The sequence below is a fragment of the Schistocerca cancellata genome, chromosome 3 (genome assembly GCF_023864275.1).
Source record: "Schistocerca cancellata isolate TAMUIC-IGC-003103 chromosome 3, iqSchCanc2.1, whole genome shotgun sequence".
In the NCBI taxonomy this organism is placed as follows: Eukaryota; Metazoa; Arthropoda; class Insecta; order Orthoptera; family Acrididae; genus Schistocerca; species Schistocerca cancellata.
Window position 1 is genome coordinate 168,869,903 of NC_064628.1, and position 15,136 is coordinate 168,885,038.

General features: G+C 42.9%; 1 protein-coding gene across 1 annotated transcript in view; it reads left to right on the forward strand.

Annotated features, from left to right (window-relative positions):
* Positions 1-8,277: 8,277 nt before the first annotated feature.
* Positions 8,278-15,136, forward strand: part of LOC126176181 (juvenile hormone esterase-like) — a 126,308-nt gene continuing 119,449 nt past the window's right edge. Inside the window, exon 1 of the mRNA XM_049923323.1 lies at positions 8,278-8,493. Coding sequence (XP_049779280.1) covers positions 8,278-8,493 — 216 coding nt within the window. The remainder of the gene's footprint in view (positions 8,494-15,136) is intronic.

Here is a 15,136-nt window from a genome sequence, read left to right on the forward strand (position 1 = left end):
GAAAGAAGATATGTTCGGAAAGGGAACTAATTAAATCCTTAAGGTTTGCTGATGACTTTGTAACTTTGTCAGAGACTTCAAAGGACCTCAGGGATTAGTGGGAAAGAATGGATAGTGTCTTGAAAACATCCTATAAGATAAATATCAATAAAATTCCATCTGTGAGTAAGTGACATAAACACTGATACGAACCAGAGAAATTTAAATGTAAAGCAGCATCGGTGTATTTTTAAAACTGATAATTATTCTTTGATTTTAGTGAAGTAACAATGAGTGATTAGGAATTTTCTGTGCTTTAGATCACAAAGGGTTGTTCTGGACTTTTCTGAAATAATGAGATATTTGTTTGCGAGCTTATGGACATGAAAACGATTTTGTTCGGAGAATGTAAAAGGAAATAATATTGAGAATTCACCAAAGGTTTCGAGATACTGCAAGAGAAATTTTATTTGCTTTAATTTGGCATTATGTGTAGGTTATTTCTAACACTTCTGTTCCTTTTTCATTATTCAGACTGCAGCCTGGTACCATTCAAATACAGCTCTCAAGAAAGGAAAATAATTACAAGGGAGTTTATCTGTTGACGGAAATATTTACAAAATAGACCACTTTGCACAGAGAAGGGGACCAATGTCTTCACTTTTTTGAAAAGGTCATGTAGGTTCGCGCCTATTCACCAAGTAAGTAAAACAAAAACCCATACTGCTGAAGTGGCGATTTGTCAGTGGTAATTCTGGCCTTCCAGCGTATGACGGGGAAGATGAGAACAACATTTTTCAGAACATTAAATATGTATACTTTCTCCAATCCGTGACCTACACCTGTCACACTACAAAGCTTCCACTAAAGTTTTAATAGGAAACGAGTGTATCTCGTCGCATACAGTCAGTTCCAGAAGAATGTGTATGCCGTTATTTGTGTGAAGTAAAAGACACTACTATAAATATATGTTCACATGAAAATACATGTCATTACTAATTGAACAATTACCTAATAGTCAATCCAATCATGGCCATTATCGATCATAGCTTGGCACCTTTTTGGCATGCCTTTCATTAGATTTTCTGCGTGTTCTCTCGGTAACGATCTTCGTATCGTCCTGATCTTATATGACTGCTGCTTCAGAGTATATATTGACTTTCGTTTCAGCTTCATCTAAATATACGACCAAACATTGCGATCGGATTTGCATCCAAAAGACTGCAGGCCAGTTTATCGTGGACAAACCATTGTCTCCATGTAGTACAGAAACTGTTTTGACGTTTCTGATCATTATCCTCTTGAAGCACCCAGTTTGCCTCGTTCGAAACAGAGACCTTCTAAGCGAAACTCCTAAGCCGTATTTAATAAATAGTGCACTTTTTTCAGCGTTTAAATTTGCTTTAAATAAGTGCAGATAGCCAAAGGTGCAAACGACAAAATAAAATAATCAATTCTCACACTGTTTATCTGCACACTGTGCAAAAGCTCATTCAGTACACATTTGGAACCACCGCCAGAGATGTCGCTGTAGGCGTTACGTCTAACTTTATAGCTCACATTTTCTTGTGGAACTGACTGTAACTTCACTGCTCATTACCTTACCAACGGGAAACATGCGTTATTTACTATCGTATACGTGTTTGGTCCGTCCCGGTGCCCTGGAGATCCATTTTCGAATATTTAACAAATATTATCATTTGTTTGCTTAAAGCACAAAGTCCGATACACAAGGTTCTTTGATCCTTAAAAAGCTTGTGCGTGACTCTAGACCCAGTGAGGCTAATTCTCAGAAAATAAAACACCAAGATTTGATCCTGCGACCTGTCGGTTTGCAGGCACCCGCTTTAGCGCTCGGCCACCATGAGACCTTCGTTTGGCTCATAAAGTAATTTGTAATTATAACCAACATAGCAAAAATAATGCAATGTGAACTAAAGACGAAGTCTGAGAAGCAATTGGAGTATTATTGTTTTTAGGGCTGTTGAACACAATGAATGACAGTAAAATAAGTATTGTTCATCAGTAGATTTAGAGGAGTCAGTTAGCGAGTATTAAAAATGCGTAACATACACGAGCGTACCTTTTAACTTGGAAGTTTAAATTATTTACACCGCCGAGGGACGATAGGCCTTAGTATTTCACATGAATTTCAACTTGATACCTCTACCCGCTCCTAAGATAAATCAGTCTTTTCAGTCACAGAAAGACAGGCAGGCAGAAAGCAGGCACCCAGATAACAAAGTGATTCTATAATGGTCCCTAAAAACACATATCAAAGTCAGTGGCGTTAATTATAATTATACACATAAAAAAAAAGTTTCGCATCACTCCAGTTCCCAGAACTCCTGAGGAAAAACGTTGACTTTGGTATTGTATCACAGACACAGCCCCTTTGACTGTTCAGAGGTGTCACTAAACCCGCCCAAAGATGTAAACAACCATGCATCAGCAGCGCATATTAGACGGAGGAGGTCCCAAAGCCAATCAGTACCAGTCGTTGCACCAGGAAGGAGGTACACGGCTCGTGTAGTCTGTAGTTGAGCCATGCCTAGACGGTCTACTCCGCGGTTCAATCGCATCCGCATTGTTACTTTGTGCCAGGAAGGGCTCTCAACAAGCGAAGTGTCCAGGCCTCTCGGAGTGAACCAAAGTGATGTTGTTCGGACATTGAGAAGATACAGAGAGACAGGGACTGTAAATTACATGTCTCGCTCAGGCCGCCCAAGGGCTACTACTGCAGTGGATGATCGCTAACTGTGGATTATGGCTCAGAGGAACCCTGACAGCAACGCCACCATGTTGAATAATGCTTTTCGTGTAGCCACAGGACGTCGTGTTACGACTCAAACTGTGTGCAATAGGCTGCATGGTGTGCAACCTCGCTCCCGACCTCCATGGCGAGGTCCATATTTGCAACCACGACACCTCGCAGCGCGGTACGGATGGATCCAACGACATGCCGGATGGGCCGGTCAGGATTGGCTTCACGTTCTCCTCACCGATGAGTCTCGTATAGCCCTTCAACCAGACAATAATCGGAGACGTGTTTGGAGGCAACCCGGTCAGGCTGAACTCCTTAGACACACTGTCCAGCGAATGCAGCAAGATGGACGTTCCCTGATGTTTTGAGGTGCCGTTATGTGGGGACAACGTACACTGCCGGTGGTCTCGGAAGGCGCCGTAACGACTGTACGATACTTGAATAACATCCTCCGACCGATAGTGCAACCATATTGGCAGCATATTGGCGAGGCATTCGTCTTCATGGACGACAATTCGCGACGCCATCGTGCACAACCTCTGAATGACTTCCTTCAGGATAACAAAATCGCTCGACTAGAGTGGCCAGTGTGTTCTCCAGACATGAACCCCATCGAATACGCCTGGGATAGACTGAAAAGGGCTGTTTATGGACGACGTGACCCACCAACAACTCTGAGGGATCTACGCCGAACCGCTGTTGAGGAGTGGGACAATCTAGACCAACAGTGCCTTGATGAACTTGTGGATAATATGCCATGACGAATTAATGAGAGAGATATGCTACTGCGTATTACAAGTACCGATTTGTACAGCAATCTGGACCACCAACCCTGAAGGTCTCGCTATATGGTTCTACAACATGCTATGTGTGGTTTTCATGAGGAATAAAAACGGGGGAATTCATGTTTATGTTGATCTCTATTCCAATTTTCCGTACAGGTTTCGAAACTCTCGCAATCGAGGAGATGCAAAACTTTTTGATATGTGTATTATGTTTATTTTCGTTTCAAACGGACATCGGAACGCGTAGACAATTGTAGCACTTTCCAGTACCATTTTCATAATAGTGAACAACAATTCTTTTCTAATTCTCAGTTGCATGAGATTCTTTTAACTGAATCTTAATGTCTGTGTTGTGATGGTGGTTTTACTCTGCATGCTCTGGTTTTCATGCAATTCAGATTTTCAATTTGCGCTTAGATTAATTACTTACACGAAAGATGGGACAAATATACGATGGCAGATTTTTGCTGGAGTATTAAACGAGATCTCTATAAAGTACTCTACAACTGGAAGAGCTTGAAACAAATTTGGTTCTCTCTCCAAACATGTAGCTGAAGTGTCAGCCTCTAGATTGCAAAAAAATGTGTACTGAGTGATATTGCAATAGTGTCATATTACCGAAAGCGAGAAGAGGGTTTCCTCTGCTATTGTACAGAGTATAATAAGTTTGTCTACTGCCTTAATGTCTCAGGTATTCTCCAAGAACTAGGGGTTACGTTGTACAATGTAGATGAGGGGTTAATTTGAACATAGTTATTTATTTATTTACATGTCAAATTTCCTAGGACCAAATTGAGGGACAAAGCTCCAAGGTCATGGAACATGTCAGTACATGAAATTACAACATAAAAGTAATAACAGATAAAAATGAAATAATTCTGAACCCGAAAAAAGGCAGTCCCTATGTTTAAGTAAACGCAATCAACAATACAACAAGAATCAGCTTAATTTCTCAAGGAACTCCTCGTTAGAATGGAAGAAGTGACCCATGAGGAAAATCTTCAGTTTCGATTTGAAAGCGCGTGGATTACTGCTAAGATTTTTGAATTCGAGTGGTAGCTTATTGAAAATGAATGCAGCAGTATACTTAAGGAAGTCCGATCCAAAAGCAGGTTTGATTTCTGCCGAGTATTAACTGAGTGAAAGCTGCTTATTCATGGGAATAAGCTAATACTGTTAACAAGAAAGGACTGTAAGTAATATATATATATAGAGGGCCCAATGTCAAAATACCCAGACACGTGAACAGGGGTCGACAAGAGGTTCGTCAACTTACATCACTTGTTGCCCGAACCGTCAGTTTCTGAGCCAAAAATATCCTTTTAGAATGGGAAGAATGGCTCAAATGGCTCTGAGCACTACGGGACTTAACATCTGAGGTCATCAGTCCCCTAGAACTTAGAACTACTTAAACCTAACTAACATAAGGACACCACACACATCCATGCCCGAGGCAGGATTCGAACCTGCGACCGTAGCAATAGAATGGGAAGAGTTACCCCAAAATATAATACCATATGACATAAGCGAATGAAAATAAGAGAAATAGACGCAATCTGAAGTTTGTCCTATTACATAATGGAAATGTCTATCGACCTGTTCCATTTAGTTACACTGTGTATTTACGAGAGGAGAATAATGACTTGAACACTGTGAATAAGGAACCAAAATACCTGGAGCACAACTGGACTATATGCGTTCACCTCAAAATAGTTAATTTGCAGCTAGGTCAACATACTGGATTTACAAAGTACCCCTACTATCGTTGCATGTGGAACTACCGTGCAGGAGATAGGTACCGGAACCAGAAGTAGTAGCCCTTACGTGACACTCGGCAAAACGGTATGCCAAATTTTGTCAACGATTCAATCGTCAATCGAGAAACATTACTTTTCCTTCACTCCGTATTCGACAGGGTTCGATCGACATCTCTCCTTCGAAGGATTGTTGTTGTATTCAGATTGGTGTTGTATTCACCTGTTCCAGTTGGCCAATATCTCATTATCTTTTTTTTCTCTTTTTAATGTGTTTTCTGTAAGTCTGTCAACATGATCCTTCCATTTCATTCTATTCTCTTCTATCTTGCCAACACCTGAAAAAAAATTAAATGTGATCTTGTTTCATTCCTTATTTTGTCCATTTTGTTATAGCCTCTTACATATCTCTTGATCTTTCCTCTGCTGCTTGTATAAGTTATTTTTTCATTTATTGTTACTGTCCTTGATTCGTGACCATATACAAAAGTAGGTAAAGCCATAACTTTATACAATTTCATTTGTACTTTTTTCTTATTTTTCTTCCCAAAGTTCTTCCAATTGTTCCCCAGATTGCTTGATAATTATTAACCTTGTTCTGAATGTCTTTGTCATAGTTAAAACTAATGTCACATCCTAGATAATCGGTGTCGGATACTTGTTCTAAAATTTTATCTTTCATTATTGCTCTCCATCTGACTCGATTCTTTCTTTTACTTTTGGTTTGATGAAACAGGTAGGGACTGTAAATAGTTCCAGCATCTGGTCAGTGTTCTTCTAGCTTTCTCCTGTGAGAAGGTAAGTGCAGGAGTGTTTAACCGACCCCAGATTCAGGCACTTGTACGTGATAATGTATTTATCACATAGAAGAACGTGAAGGTAAGGGCTACATGGGTGTCATTCGCAGTGATAATCGAAAACTTCCCTAGCAATAAAAAAACTGTTAACTATGAAAGTCTCATGATGCCAGATTTCTACGTCCTCGGACGTAATTTGAGTGTCAAACTTCATTTGCTATACAGTCATCCTCATAAATTCCCTGACAACTTATGAGATGTTATTGACGCATGAGACGAATGGTTCCATTAGGACCCCAACACTGCGGAAGAGCGCTGTCAATGGACGTGGGATAAACATATGATAGCAGACTGTGGCTAGAGTATTAAAGGGGAGTATCGTAGGACCGTTGCTATTCACAGTATGTATAAATGACCTTGTGGATAACATCGTAAGTTCATTGAGGCTTTTTGCGGATGATGCTGTAGTATATCGAGAGGTTATAACAATGGAAAATTGTACTGAAATGCAGGAGGATCTGCAACGAATTGATGCATGGTGCAGAGAATGGCAATTGAATCTCAATGTAGACAAGTGTAATGTGCTGCGAATGCATAGAGAGAAAGATCCTTCATCATTTAGCTACAATATAGCAGGTCAGCAAATGGAAGCATTTAATTCCATAAATTATGTGGGAGTAGGCATTAGGAGTGATTTAAAATGGAATGACCATATAAAATAAATCGCGGCAAAGCAGATGCCAGACTAGATCCTAAGGAAATGCAGTCCGAAAACAAAGGAAGTAGGTTATAGTACACCTGTTCGCCCACTGGTTGAATGCTGCTCACCGGTGTGGGATCCGTACCAGATAAGGTTGATAGAAGAGGTAGAGAAGATCCAACGGAAAGCAGCGCGCTTCGTTACAGGGTCATTTAGTAATCGCGAAAGCGTTACGGAGATGATAGATAAACTCCAGTGGATGAGTCTGCAAGGGAGACACTCAGTAGCTCGGTACGAGCTTTTGTTGAAGTTTCGACAACATGCCTTCACCGAGGAGTCGGGCAGTATATTGCCCCCTCCTACGTATATCTCGCGAAGAGACCGTGAGGATAAAATCAGAGAGACCAGAGCCCGCACAGAGGCATATCGACAGTCACAAGCAATACGGGACTGGAATAGTTGGGAGAACCGATAGAGGTACTCAAGGTACCCTCCGCCACACACCGTCAGGTGGCTCGCGGAGTATGGATGTAGATGTAGAAACGAGCTCTCCCTGAAGTAGTCCACAAAGGGAAGAGCTTGAAACGAAAATTTCTGCCTCAATGGAATGTTTTAGTTAGAAGGCGCTATAGTCTGGAACCACGCGACCGCTACGGTGGTAGGTTGGAATTCTGCCTCGGGCATGGATGTGTGTGATGTCCTTAGGTTAGTTAGGTTTAAGTAGTCCTAAGTTCTAGGGGACTGATGACCTCAGAAGTTAAGTCCCATCGTGCTCAGTGCCATTTTTTTAGTTAGTAGTAAATCACTTTCCTCTAACTGTAACCTTACTGATGATGGTATTTGTTTCAATTTGTACCTCTGAATTGATTTAGACTTTGTTTCTGTATCTAATTTGTGTTACCCATGTAAGTTCGAGAGACTTGAATCAAATTTTTATCCAACTGCTTTACGATCTGATGACGGAAAGTTGAAATACTGTCACTTTTCTAATGCATAAAAGAGGGGATCCCTCAAAATAAAACGTCCTCCGATCTGCAACCAGCGGCCTTAGAACAGGTAAGAAAAACTGCTGATGGCAATGCAACAAAAATGTTGTCGACCGGTGTCATCTGTAGTAATGGGGGTAATTCGTTCGACGTAATCTCCCGAAGAAAATGTGCGTAGTGTGTTTTCAGGCAAGGCTTTCCAAAGGTTATTACGATAGCACACATTTCTCTTAACAGAAAAATCCTCTTGGCCATCTCCACGTGGCTCACGTCCCCGTCAGTGATACATTCGCAGTATCTGTGTCAGCTGACGACTGTGTGCCAGCTTGCAACCAAAAACGGAAAAACTCCAGTTTTATACGATTACGATAAAATAAAGCAACGCTCCCCAGCTGAGGTGGGTCAGAGTCCACGACAGCTGTCAGCGTGGCCGTGGCGACCCTGGTCGCGCTGCACGGCAGTGGAGAGAAGCAGTCGCGCGCGTGCAGACCTCACCTCGCGCCAGTCCAGCCATGCCGGCGGCGTCGCCCACCCTCTTCTTCTTCGCGGCTTCGGCGGCATCACTGATGCTGGCGTTCCTGTCGGGTGACGACCCCGAAGGGCCTGTGGTACGGACGCAGCAGGGACTCGTGCGAGGGGCATTCGACACCTCATATGGCGGTCGCAAGTTCCTGGGCTTCCAAAACCTGCCCTACGCCAAGCCGCCCGTGGGACAGCTGCGCTTCAGAGTGAGTGAGGCGTGCCACAGTACACAGTATACTGTGAAACCAATTACGGTTCTTCTTGATTACATCTATAGTTGCATGACAAGTCTCGGTTGACATTTAACTGTTTGTTAGAGGGTCCATGGAACAGATGTCAGACCATTCTACTCTCAAGTAACACGTGGGAAAATCAGTACCTAAGTATTTCCGTTCGAGCTCCGATTTCTGTTATTTTATAATGCTGGTGATCTCTCCCTTTGTAACTGACAATCGACAGAATATTTTCACATTAGGAGGAAGAGTTGGTTATTGAAATTTCCTGACAGTATTTCAGAGCGACGAAAAGAGTCTTTACACTGAGGTGAGAAACGTCATGACTTAGCGATATGCACACACACAGATGGAATTAGTATCGCGTACACAAGGTATAAAAGGCTGGTGCACTGGCTCAAATGGCTCTGAGCACTATGCGACTTAACTTCTGATGTCATCAGTCGCCTAGAACTTAGAACTAATTAAACCTAACTAACCTAAGGACATCACACATCCATGCCCGAGGCAGGATTCGAACCTGCGACCGTAGCGGCAGCCCGGTTCCAGACTGTAGCGCCTAGAACCGCACGGCCACTCCGGCCGGCTGCTGGGGCACTGGCGGAGCTGTCATTTGCACTCAAGTGATTCATATGAAAAGTTGTCTGACTTCATTTTGGCCATACGATGAGAATTAACAGACTTTGAACGCGCAACAGTAGTTGGAGCTGGACGTATGGTACATTCCATTTAGGAAACCGTTAGGGAATTCAATATTCCGTGACCCACAGTGTCAAGAGCCTAGCAGGAATTCAAAAATTGCAGACGTTACATCACGACGGACAACGCAGTGACCGACGGCCATCACTTAAAGACCGAGAACAGGGACGTTTGCGTAGTTTCCAGTGCTCATAGACAAGCAACACTGACTGAAGTAGCCGCACAAATTAGTGTAGAACGTGCGTCAAACGTATCCGTAAGAACAGTGCAGCGAAATTTGGTGTCAATGGGCTATTTCGGCGCATGAAGCGAGTGCATTTACTAACAGCACGACATCGCCTGCAGCTCCTCTCCTGCACTCGTGACCATATCGGTTGGAGCCTAGACGACTGAAAAACAGTGGCCTTGTCAGCAAGGCACTGCGCAAGCTGCTGGTGGCTCCATTGTGGGGTGGGCTGTGTCTACATGGAATGAACTGGATCCTCTTGTCCAACTGAACCGATCACTCAGTGGAAATCGTTATGTTAGGCTAATTGGAGACCATTTGCAACCTTTCATGCACTTCATGTTACCAATCAACAATGGAATTTTTATGGATGACAATGCGCCCAGCCATCCACCACAATTGTTCGCGACTGGTTTGAAGAACATTCTGGACAGTTCGAGAGAATGATTTGGCCACCCATATCACGCGTGGTGAATCCCATCGAATATTCATGGGACACAATCGAGAGGTCACTTCCTGCACAAAATCCTGCACCAGCAACACTTTCGCCGGCCACTGTAGCCGAGCGATTCTAGGAGCTTCAGTTCGGAACCGCGCTGCTGCTACCGTCGCAGGTTCGAATCCTGGCTCGGGCATGGATGTGTGTGATGTGCTTAGGTTAGTTAGGTTCAAGTAGTTCTAAGTCTAGAGGACTGATGGAAATGAGCGTTTGGGGTCATTGGCCGGGAGGCCCCTTACAGGGCAGGTCCGGCCGCCTTGGTGTAGGTCTTACTACATTCGACACCACATTGGGCGACCTGTGCTCCGGATGGGGTTGAAATGCTGATGAAGACAACACAACACCCAGTCTCTGAGCGTAGAAAATCCCCAACCCAGCCGGGAATCGAGACGGGACCCCTTAGGACGGCAGTCAGTCACGCTGACCATTCAGCTATCGGGGTGGACAGGGCACTGATGACCGCAGATGTTAAGCCCTATTGTGCTTAGAGCCACTTGAACCCACAACACTTTCGCAGTTATGGACGACTATTGAGGCAATATGGCTCAGTTTGTCTGCAGGGGCTTTCAACGACTTGTTGAGCCCCTGACGCGTCGAAATGCTGCACGTCGCCGGGAAAAAGGAGATCCGACACGATATTAGGTGGTATGTCATGACTTTTGTCACCTCAGTGTATTTTAATTATTGCCACCTCATGTCTCCTACATTCCGCTATAGTGTAAAACGAGCTCCCCTACTTTGGACTTTCTTCGACGTACTCCGTGAATACCATTTGATAACGACGCCTTACCTCACAGCAATAACCCAAAATAGGACTGGCAAGCTTAGTATAGATAGGCTGCTGTGTAGATTTTTTGCATCTTCTAAGAGTAAATTTAAACACCATTCACGTACCAGGCGTTGAGCCTGCTCCCACTGCCTCTTCAAGGCCAGAACACTCCAAGCGCTTTTGGCAGCAGATGAACCCCGAAGACACCGCTACATCTTTATTAAAGCAGCTCCTCACTCGGCCTCACGAAGCTGAGTGCACCCTGTTCCAGACCTCCACCCTCAGAAAAATCCGATGAGTAACTGGGAATAGAACCCAAAGTTCTTCCAAACCAATGGTAGCGACGTTAGCTTTTCACCAATATAGGCTAAGTGGCCTGCGAATAAACGTACTCTTTGGTTTACGTTCCTCTCAATATTTTCCGTGTGATGGCGCCAGTTTAAGTTGTTCGTAAATTTAATCCCATATATACTTGTATATTACCAGAAAGAAAAATGCTTCTATAATAGAACAAAAAATGCCAATACATCCTGGACAGAGTTGGGGATGTAGAAGAATGGAAGTTCGACGTATCCGAGAGTTTCGAAGACATTTAAATCAAAACATCTTGAATATTCGCTCTTTCCTACGAGTTAACACTACTTCCTCATCGTAGTGAGCTCTCTTAATTGCAAGGTGTTGGCACATCTGCAATTTGCTCATCTTGCAATTTACAGTCTAAAGCACCTGATCCTGTGAAAAATGAGAATATGTCAAAACTTTCTGATTTAAACGTCTTTAAAGCTGCCAGATCAGTTGAAAAGCTGAGTCCAGAACATATTCCCCTTTTTGTGCGTATTTGCCTTTTTATGCTATGACTGGAGGATTTGTAATTCTACTTCCCAACTTCTTCTCTACCTCGAGACATTGTAACAACCACTCCCAATTAAGTGTGAGTATCACCGGCTGAAACAAACAGAAAACTGCTAAACCACGCATGCACGACAAAACTTTTCAATCCTGTACGAAAACTGACTGAATACTATCAACTTTTCAAACCTGTGCGAAAATTGACGAACTTCATCCTGTTTTGTCCAAAAATCAATTTTCTACAAGATAGCATAGTAGTTTTTTGAAGGGGCCAAATATCTCACGAAATAAGCGTGAAACGAAAAAACTACAAAGAACGAAATTTGTCTAGCTTGATGGGGGAAACCAGATGGCGCTATGGTTGGCCCGCTAGATGGCACTGCCATAGGTCAAAGAGATATCAACTGCGATTTTTTAAGTAGGAACCCGCATTTTTTATTACATATTCGTGTAGTACGTAAAGACATATGAATGTTTTAGTTGGACCACTTTTTTCGCTTTGTGATAGATGGCACTGTAATAGTCACAAACATATGGCCCACAATTGTAGACGAACAGTTTGTAACAGGTAGGTTTTTTAAATTAAAATACAGAACGTAACTACGTTTGAACATTTTATTTCGGTTGTTCCAATGTGATACATATACCTTTGTGAACTTATCATTTCTGCGAACGCATGCTGTTACAGCGTGATTACCTGTAAATACCACATTAATGCAATAAATGCCCAAAATCATGTCCGTCAACCTCAATGCATTTGGCAATACGTGTAACGAAATTCCTCTCTAACAGCGAGTAGTTTGCCTCCCAGAATGTTCGCACATGCATTGACAATGCGGTGAGCATGTTGTGAGGCGTTGTCGGTGGATCACGATAGCAAATATCCTTCAACTTTCCCCACAGAAAGAAATCCGGGGACGTCAGATCCGGTGAACGTGCGGGCCGTGGTATAGTGCTTCGACGACCAATCCACCTGTCATGAAATATGCACTCAATACCGCTTCAACAGCAAGAGAGCTATGTGCCGGACATCCATCATGTTGGAAGTACATCGCCATTCTGTCATGCAGTGAAACATCTTGTAGTAACATCGGTAGTACATTGCGTAGGAAATCAGCATACATTGCTCCATTTAGATTGCCATCGATAAAATGTGGCCAATTATCCTTCCTCCCATAATGCCGCACCATACATTAACCCGCCAAGGTCGCTGGTGTCCCAGTTGTCGCAGCCATCTTGAATTTTCCGTTGCCCAAAAGGGCATATTATGCCGGTTTGCCCTACCGCTGTTGGTGAATGACTCTTCGTCGCAAAATAGAACGCGTGCAAAAAATCTGTCATCGTCCCGTAATTTCTCTTGTGCCCAGTGTCAGAACTGTACACGACGTTCAAAGTCGTCGCCATGCAATTCCTGGTGCACATAAATATGGTACGGGTGCAGTCGATGTTGATGTAGAATTCTCAACACCGATGTTTTTGAGATTCTCGATTCTCGCGCAGTTTGTCTGCTACTGATTTGCGGATTAGCCGCGACAGCAGCTAAAACACCTACTTGGACATCATCATTTGTTGCAGGTCGTGGTTGACGTTTCACATGTGGCTGAACACTTCCTGTTTCCTTAAGTAACGTAACTATCCGGCGAACGGTCCGGACACTTGGATGATGTCGTCCAGGATACCGAGCAGCATACATAGCACACGCCCGTTGGACATTTTAATCACAATAGCCATACGTCAACACGATATCGACCTTTTCGAAATTGGTAAACGGTCCATTTTAACACGGCTAATGTACCACGTAGCTAATGTTCCGCACTGGCTGAATGTTACGTGATACCACGTACTTACACGTTTGTGACTATTACAGGGCCATCTATCACAAAGCGAAACAAGTGGTCCAACTAAGAAATTCATATTTCTTTACGTACTGCACGCACGTGTAATAAAAAATGGGGTTTGCTATTTAAAAAAACGCAGTTGATATCCGTTTGATGTATGGCAGTGCCATCTAGCGGGCCAACCATAGCGCCATCCAATTCCCCTTTCAAGCTAGACGAGTTTCGTTCTTTGTAGTTTTTTCGTCTGATATTTATTTCGTAAGATATTTGTCCGGTCACTATCAAAGGACTCAAAGCAACGAATGAAAATTTGCACTAAGGCCGCGATTCTAATCTTCGTTTTTAGGAAGAAACAGACTATTCAGTTTAGTAAACACATATAAACAGCAAAATTTATTAATAAATGTTACTTTACTTTTCGTTTCAGTTTCTCCTTTTAAGCTTTCCTCTTCTCAGGTCTCCTGTTCTCTGGGCATATGCGGAAACCCCTACGCTATCCCAGCACGCCTCCTTCGTCACTCCAAATTCCTATTAACACCTCAGCCCACTCGAACAGCGTTGCAGAGGTTCTCGAACTATTGGAGTAGCACCGCAGCGTCGAACGAAACGGGAGATCAAAAAAATGGCTCTGAGTACTATAGGACTTAACATCTATAGTCATCAGTCCCCTAGAACTTAGAACTACTTAAACCTAACTAACCTAAGGACAGCACACAACACCCAGCCATCACGAGGCAGAGAAAATCCCTGACCCCGCCGGGAATCGAACCCGGGAACCCGGGCGTGGGAAGCGAGAACGCTACCGCACGACCACGAGATGCGGGCAAACGGGAGATCCTGCCTGAAACCCAGGCATAGCTACATTAATGAAATGAAACTATATGCTTAATGTCTCAAAAATCTATTATGTATATATCTACCCGTTATAAGTAAGGTGACCTTTCTTCTGATTGCTATTTTACAGCAATTTTCCGGTGAGTGAAATTCTGTGCGTGGTCGTCGATAAGGCAGTAAATGCTCGATCAAACAGTATATCACAGAGCTGGGAATAAATATGATTTGGTACACGCTTTTATCCAAAGGCATTTCCATGATTTTAAGACACAGATAAATGAAATCTGTGACGTATAAACAACGAAACGATAATGAACTGTCATAAACAGTTTTTTAATTATATCCAAACGCAGCGCTTGAAACACAGAGGTGGCGCGCGTAGAATATCTCACAAAAAACGTGTTCTTTGCCCGCAGCATTCAAGCGATGGTGACTTTTTTTCTACGTAAAACCCAAACTGTATACGTAAAAATGGTGCCATTTGCTGAACATTAATTTCAGTCCAATTAAAATCTTTTGCCGAAGGTTTCAATCGATTTGCACAACTTTTGCATCTAGATAATTCCTTTGCGGTGCGTCTCTCTCTCTCTCTCTCTCTCTCTCTCTCTCTCTCTCTCCCTTTGTCCCTTTCCCTCTCTCTCTTTCTCCTCTATGTATCTCTCTCTCTCTCTCTCTCTCTCTCTCTGTGCCAGTTTTAAGAGTGTATTTACTTGAATCGGTAACCTTTAAGTTTATCTGAGTTTTTTTTTTTTGTTCTTACATCAAAATTTAAAGTGATTTTTTTTAGTTTTCTTTGCGGAGGACGTTACATTTTTTACTGCGTAAGGTTAACTGGCTCTTTTCGCAGATATCTTGTCTACAGAATTTATGTAGTTGGTTTTAATCTTCTAATGACTTGGCTA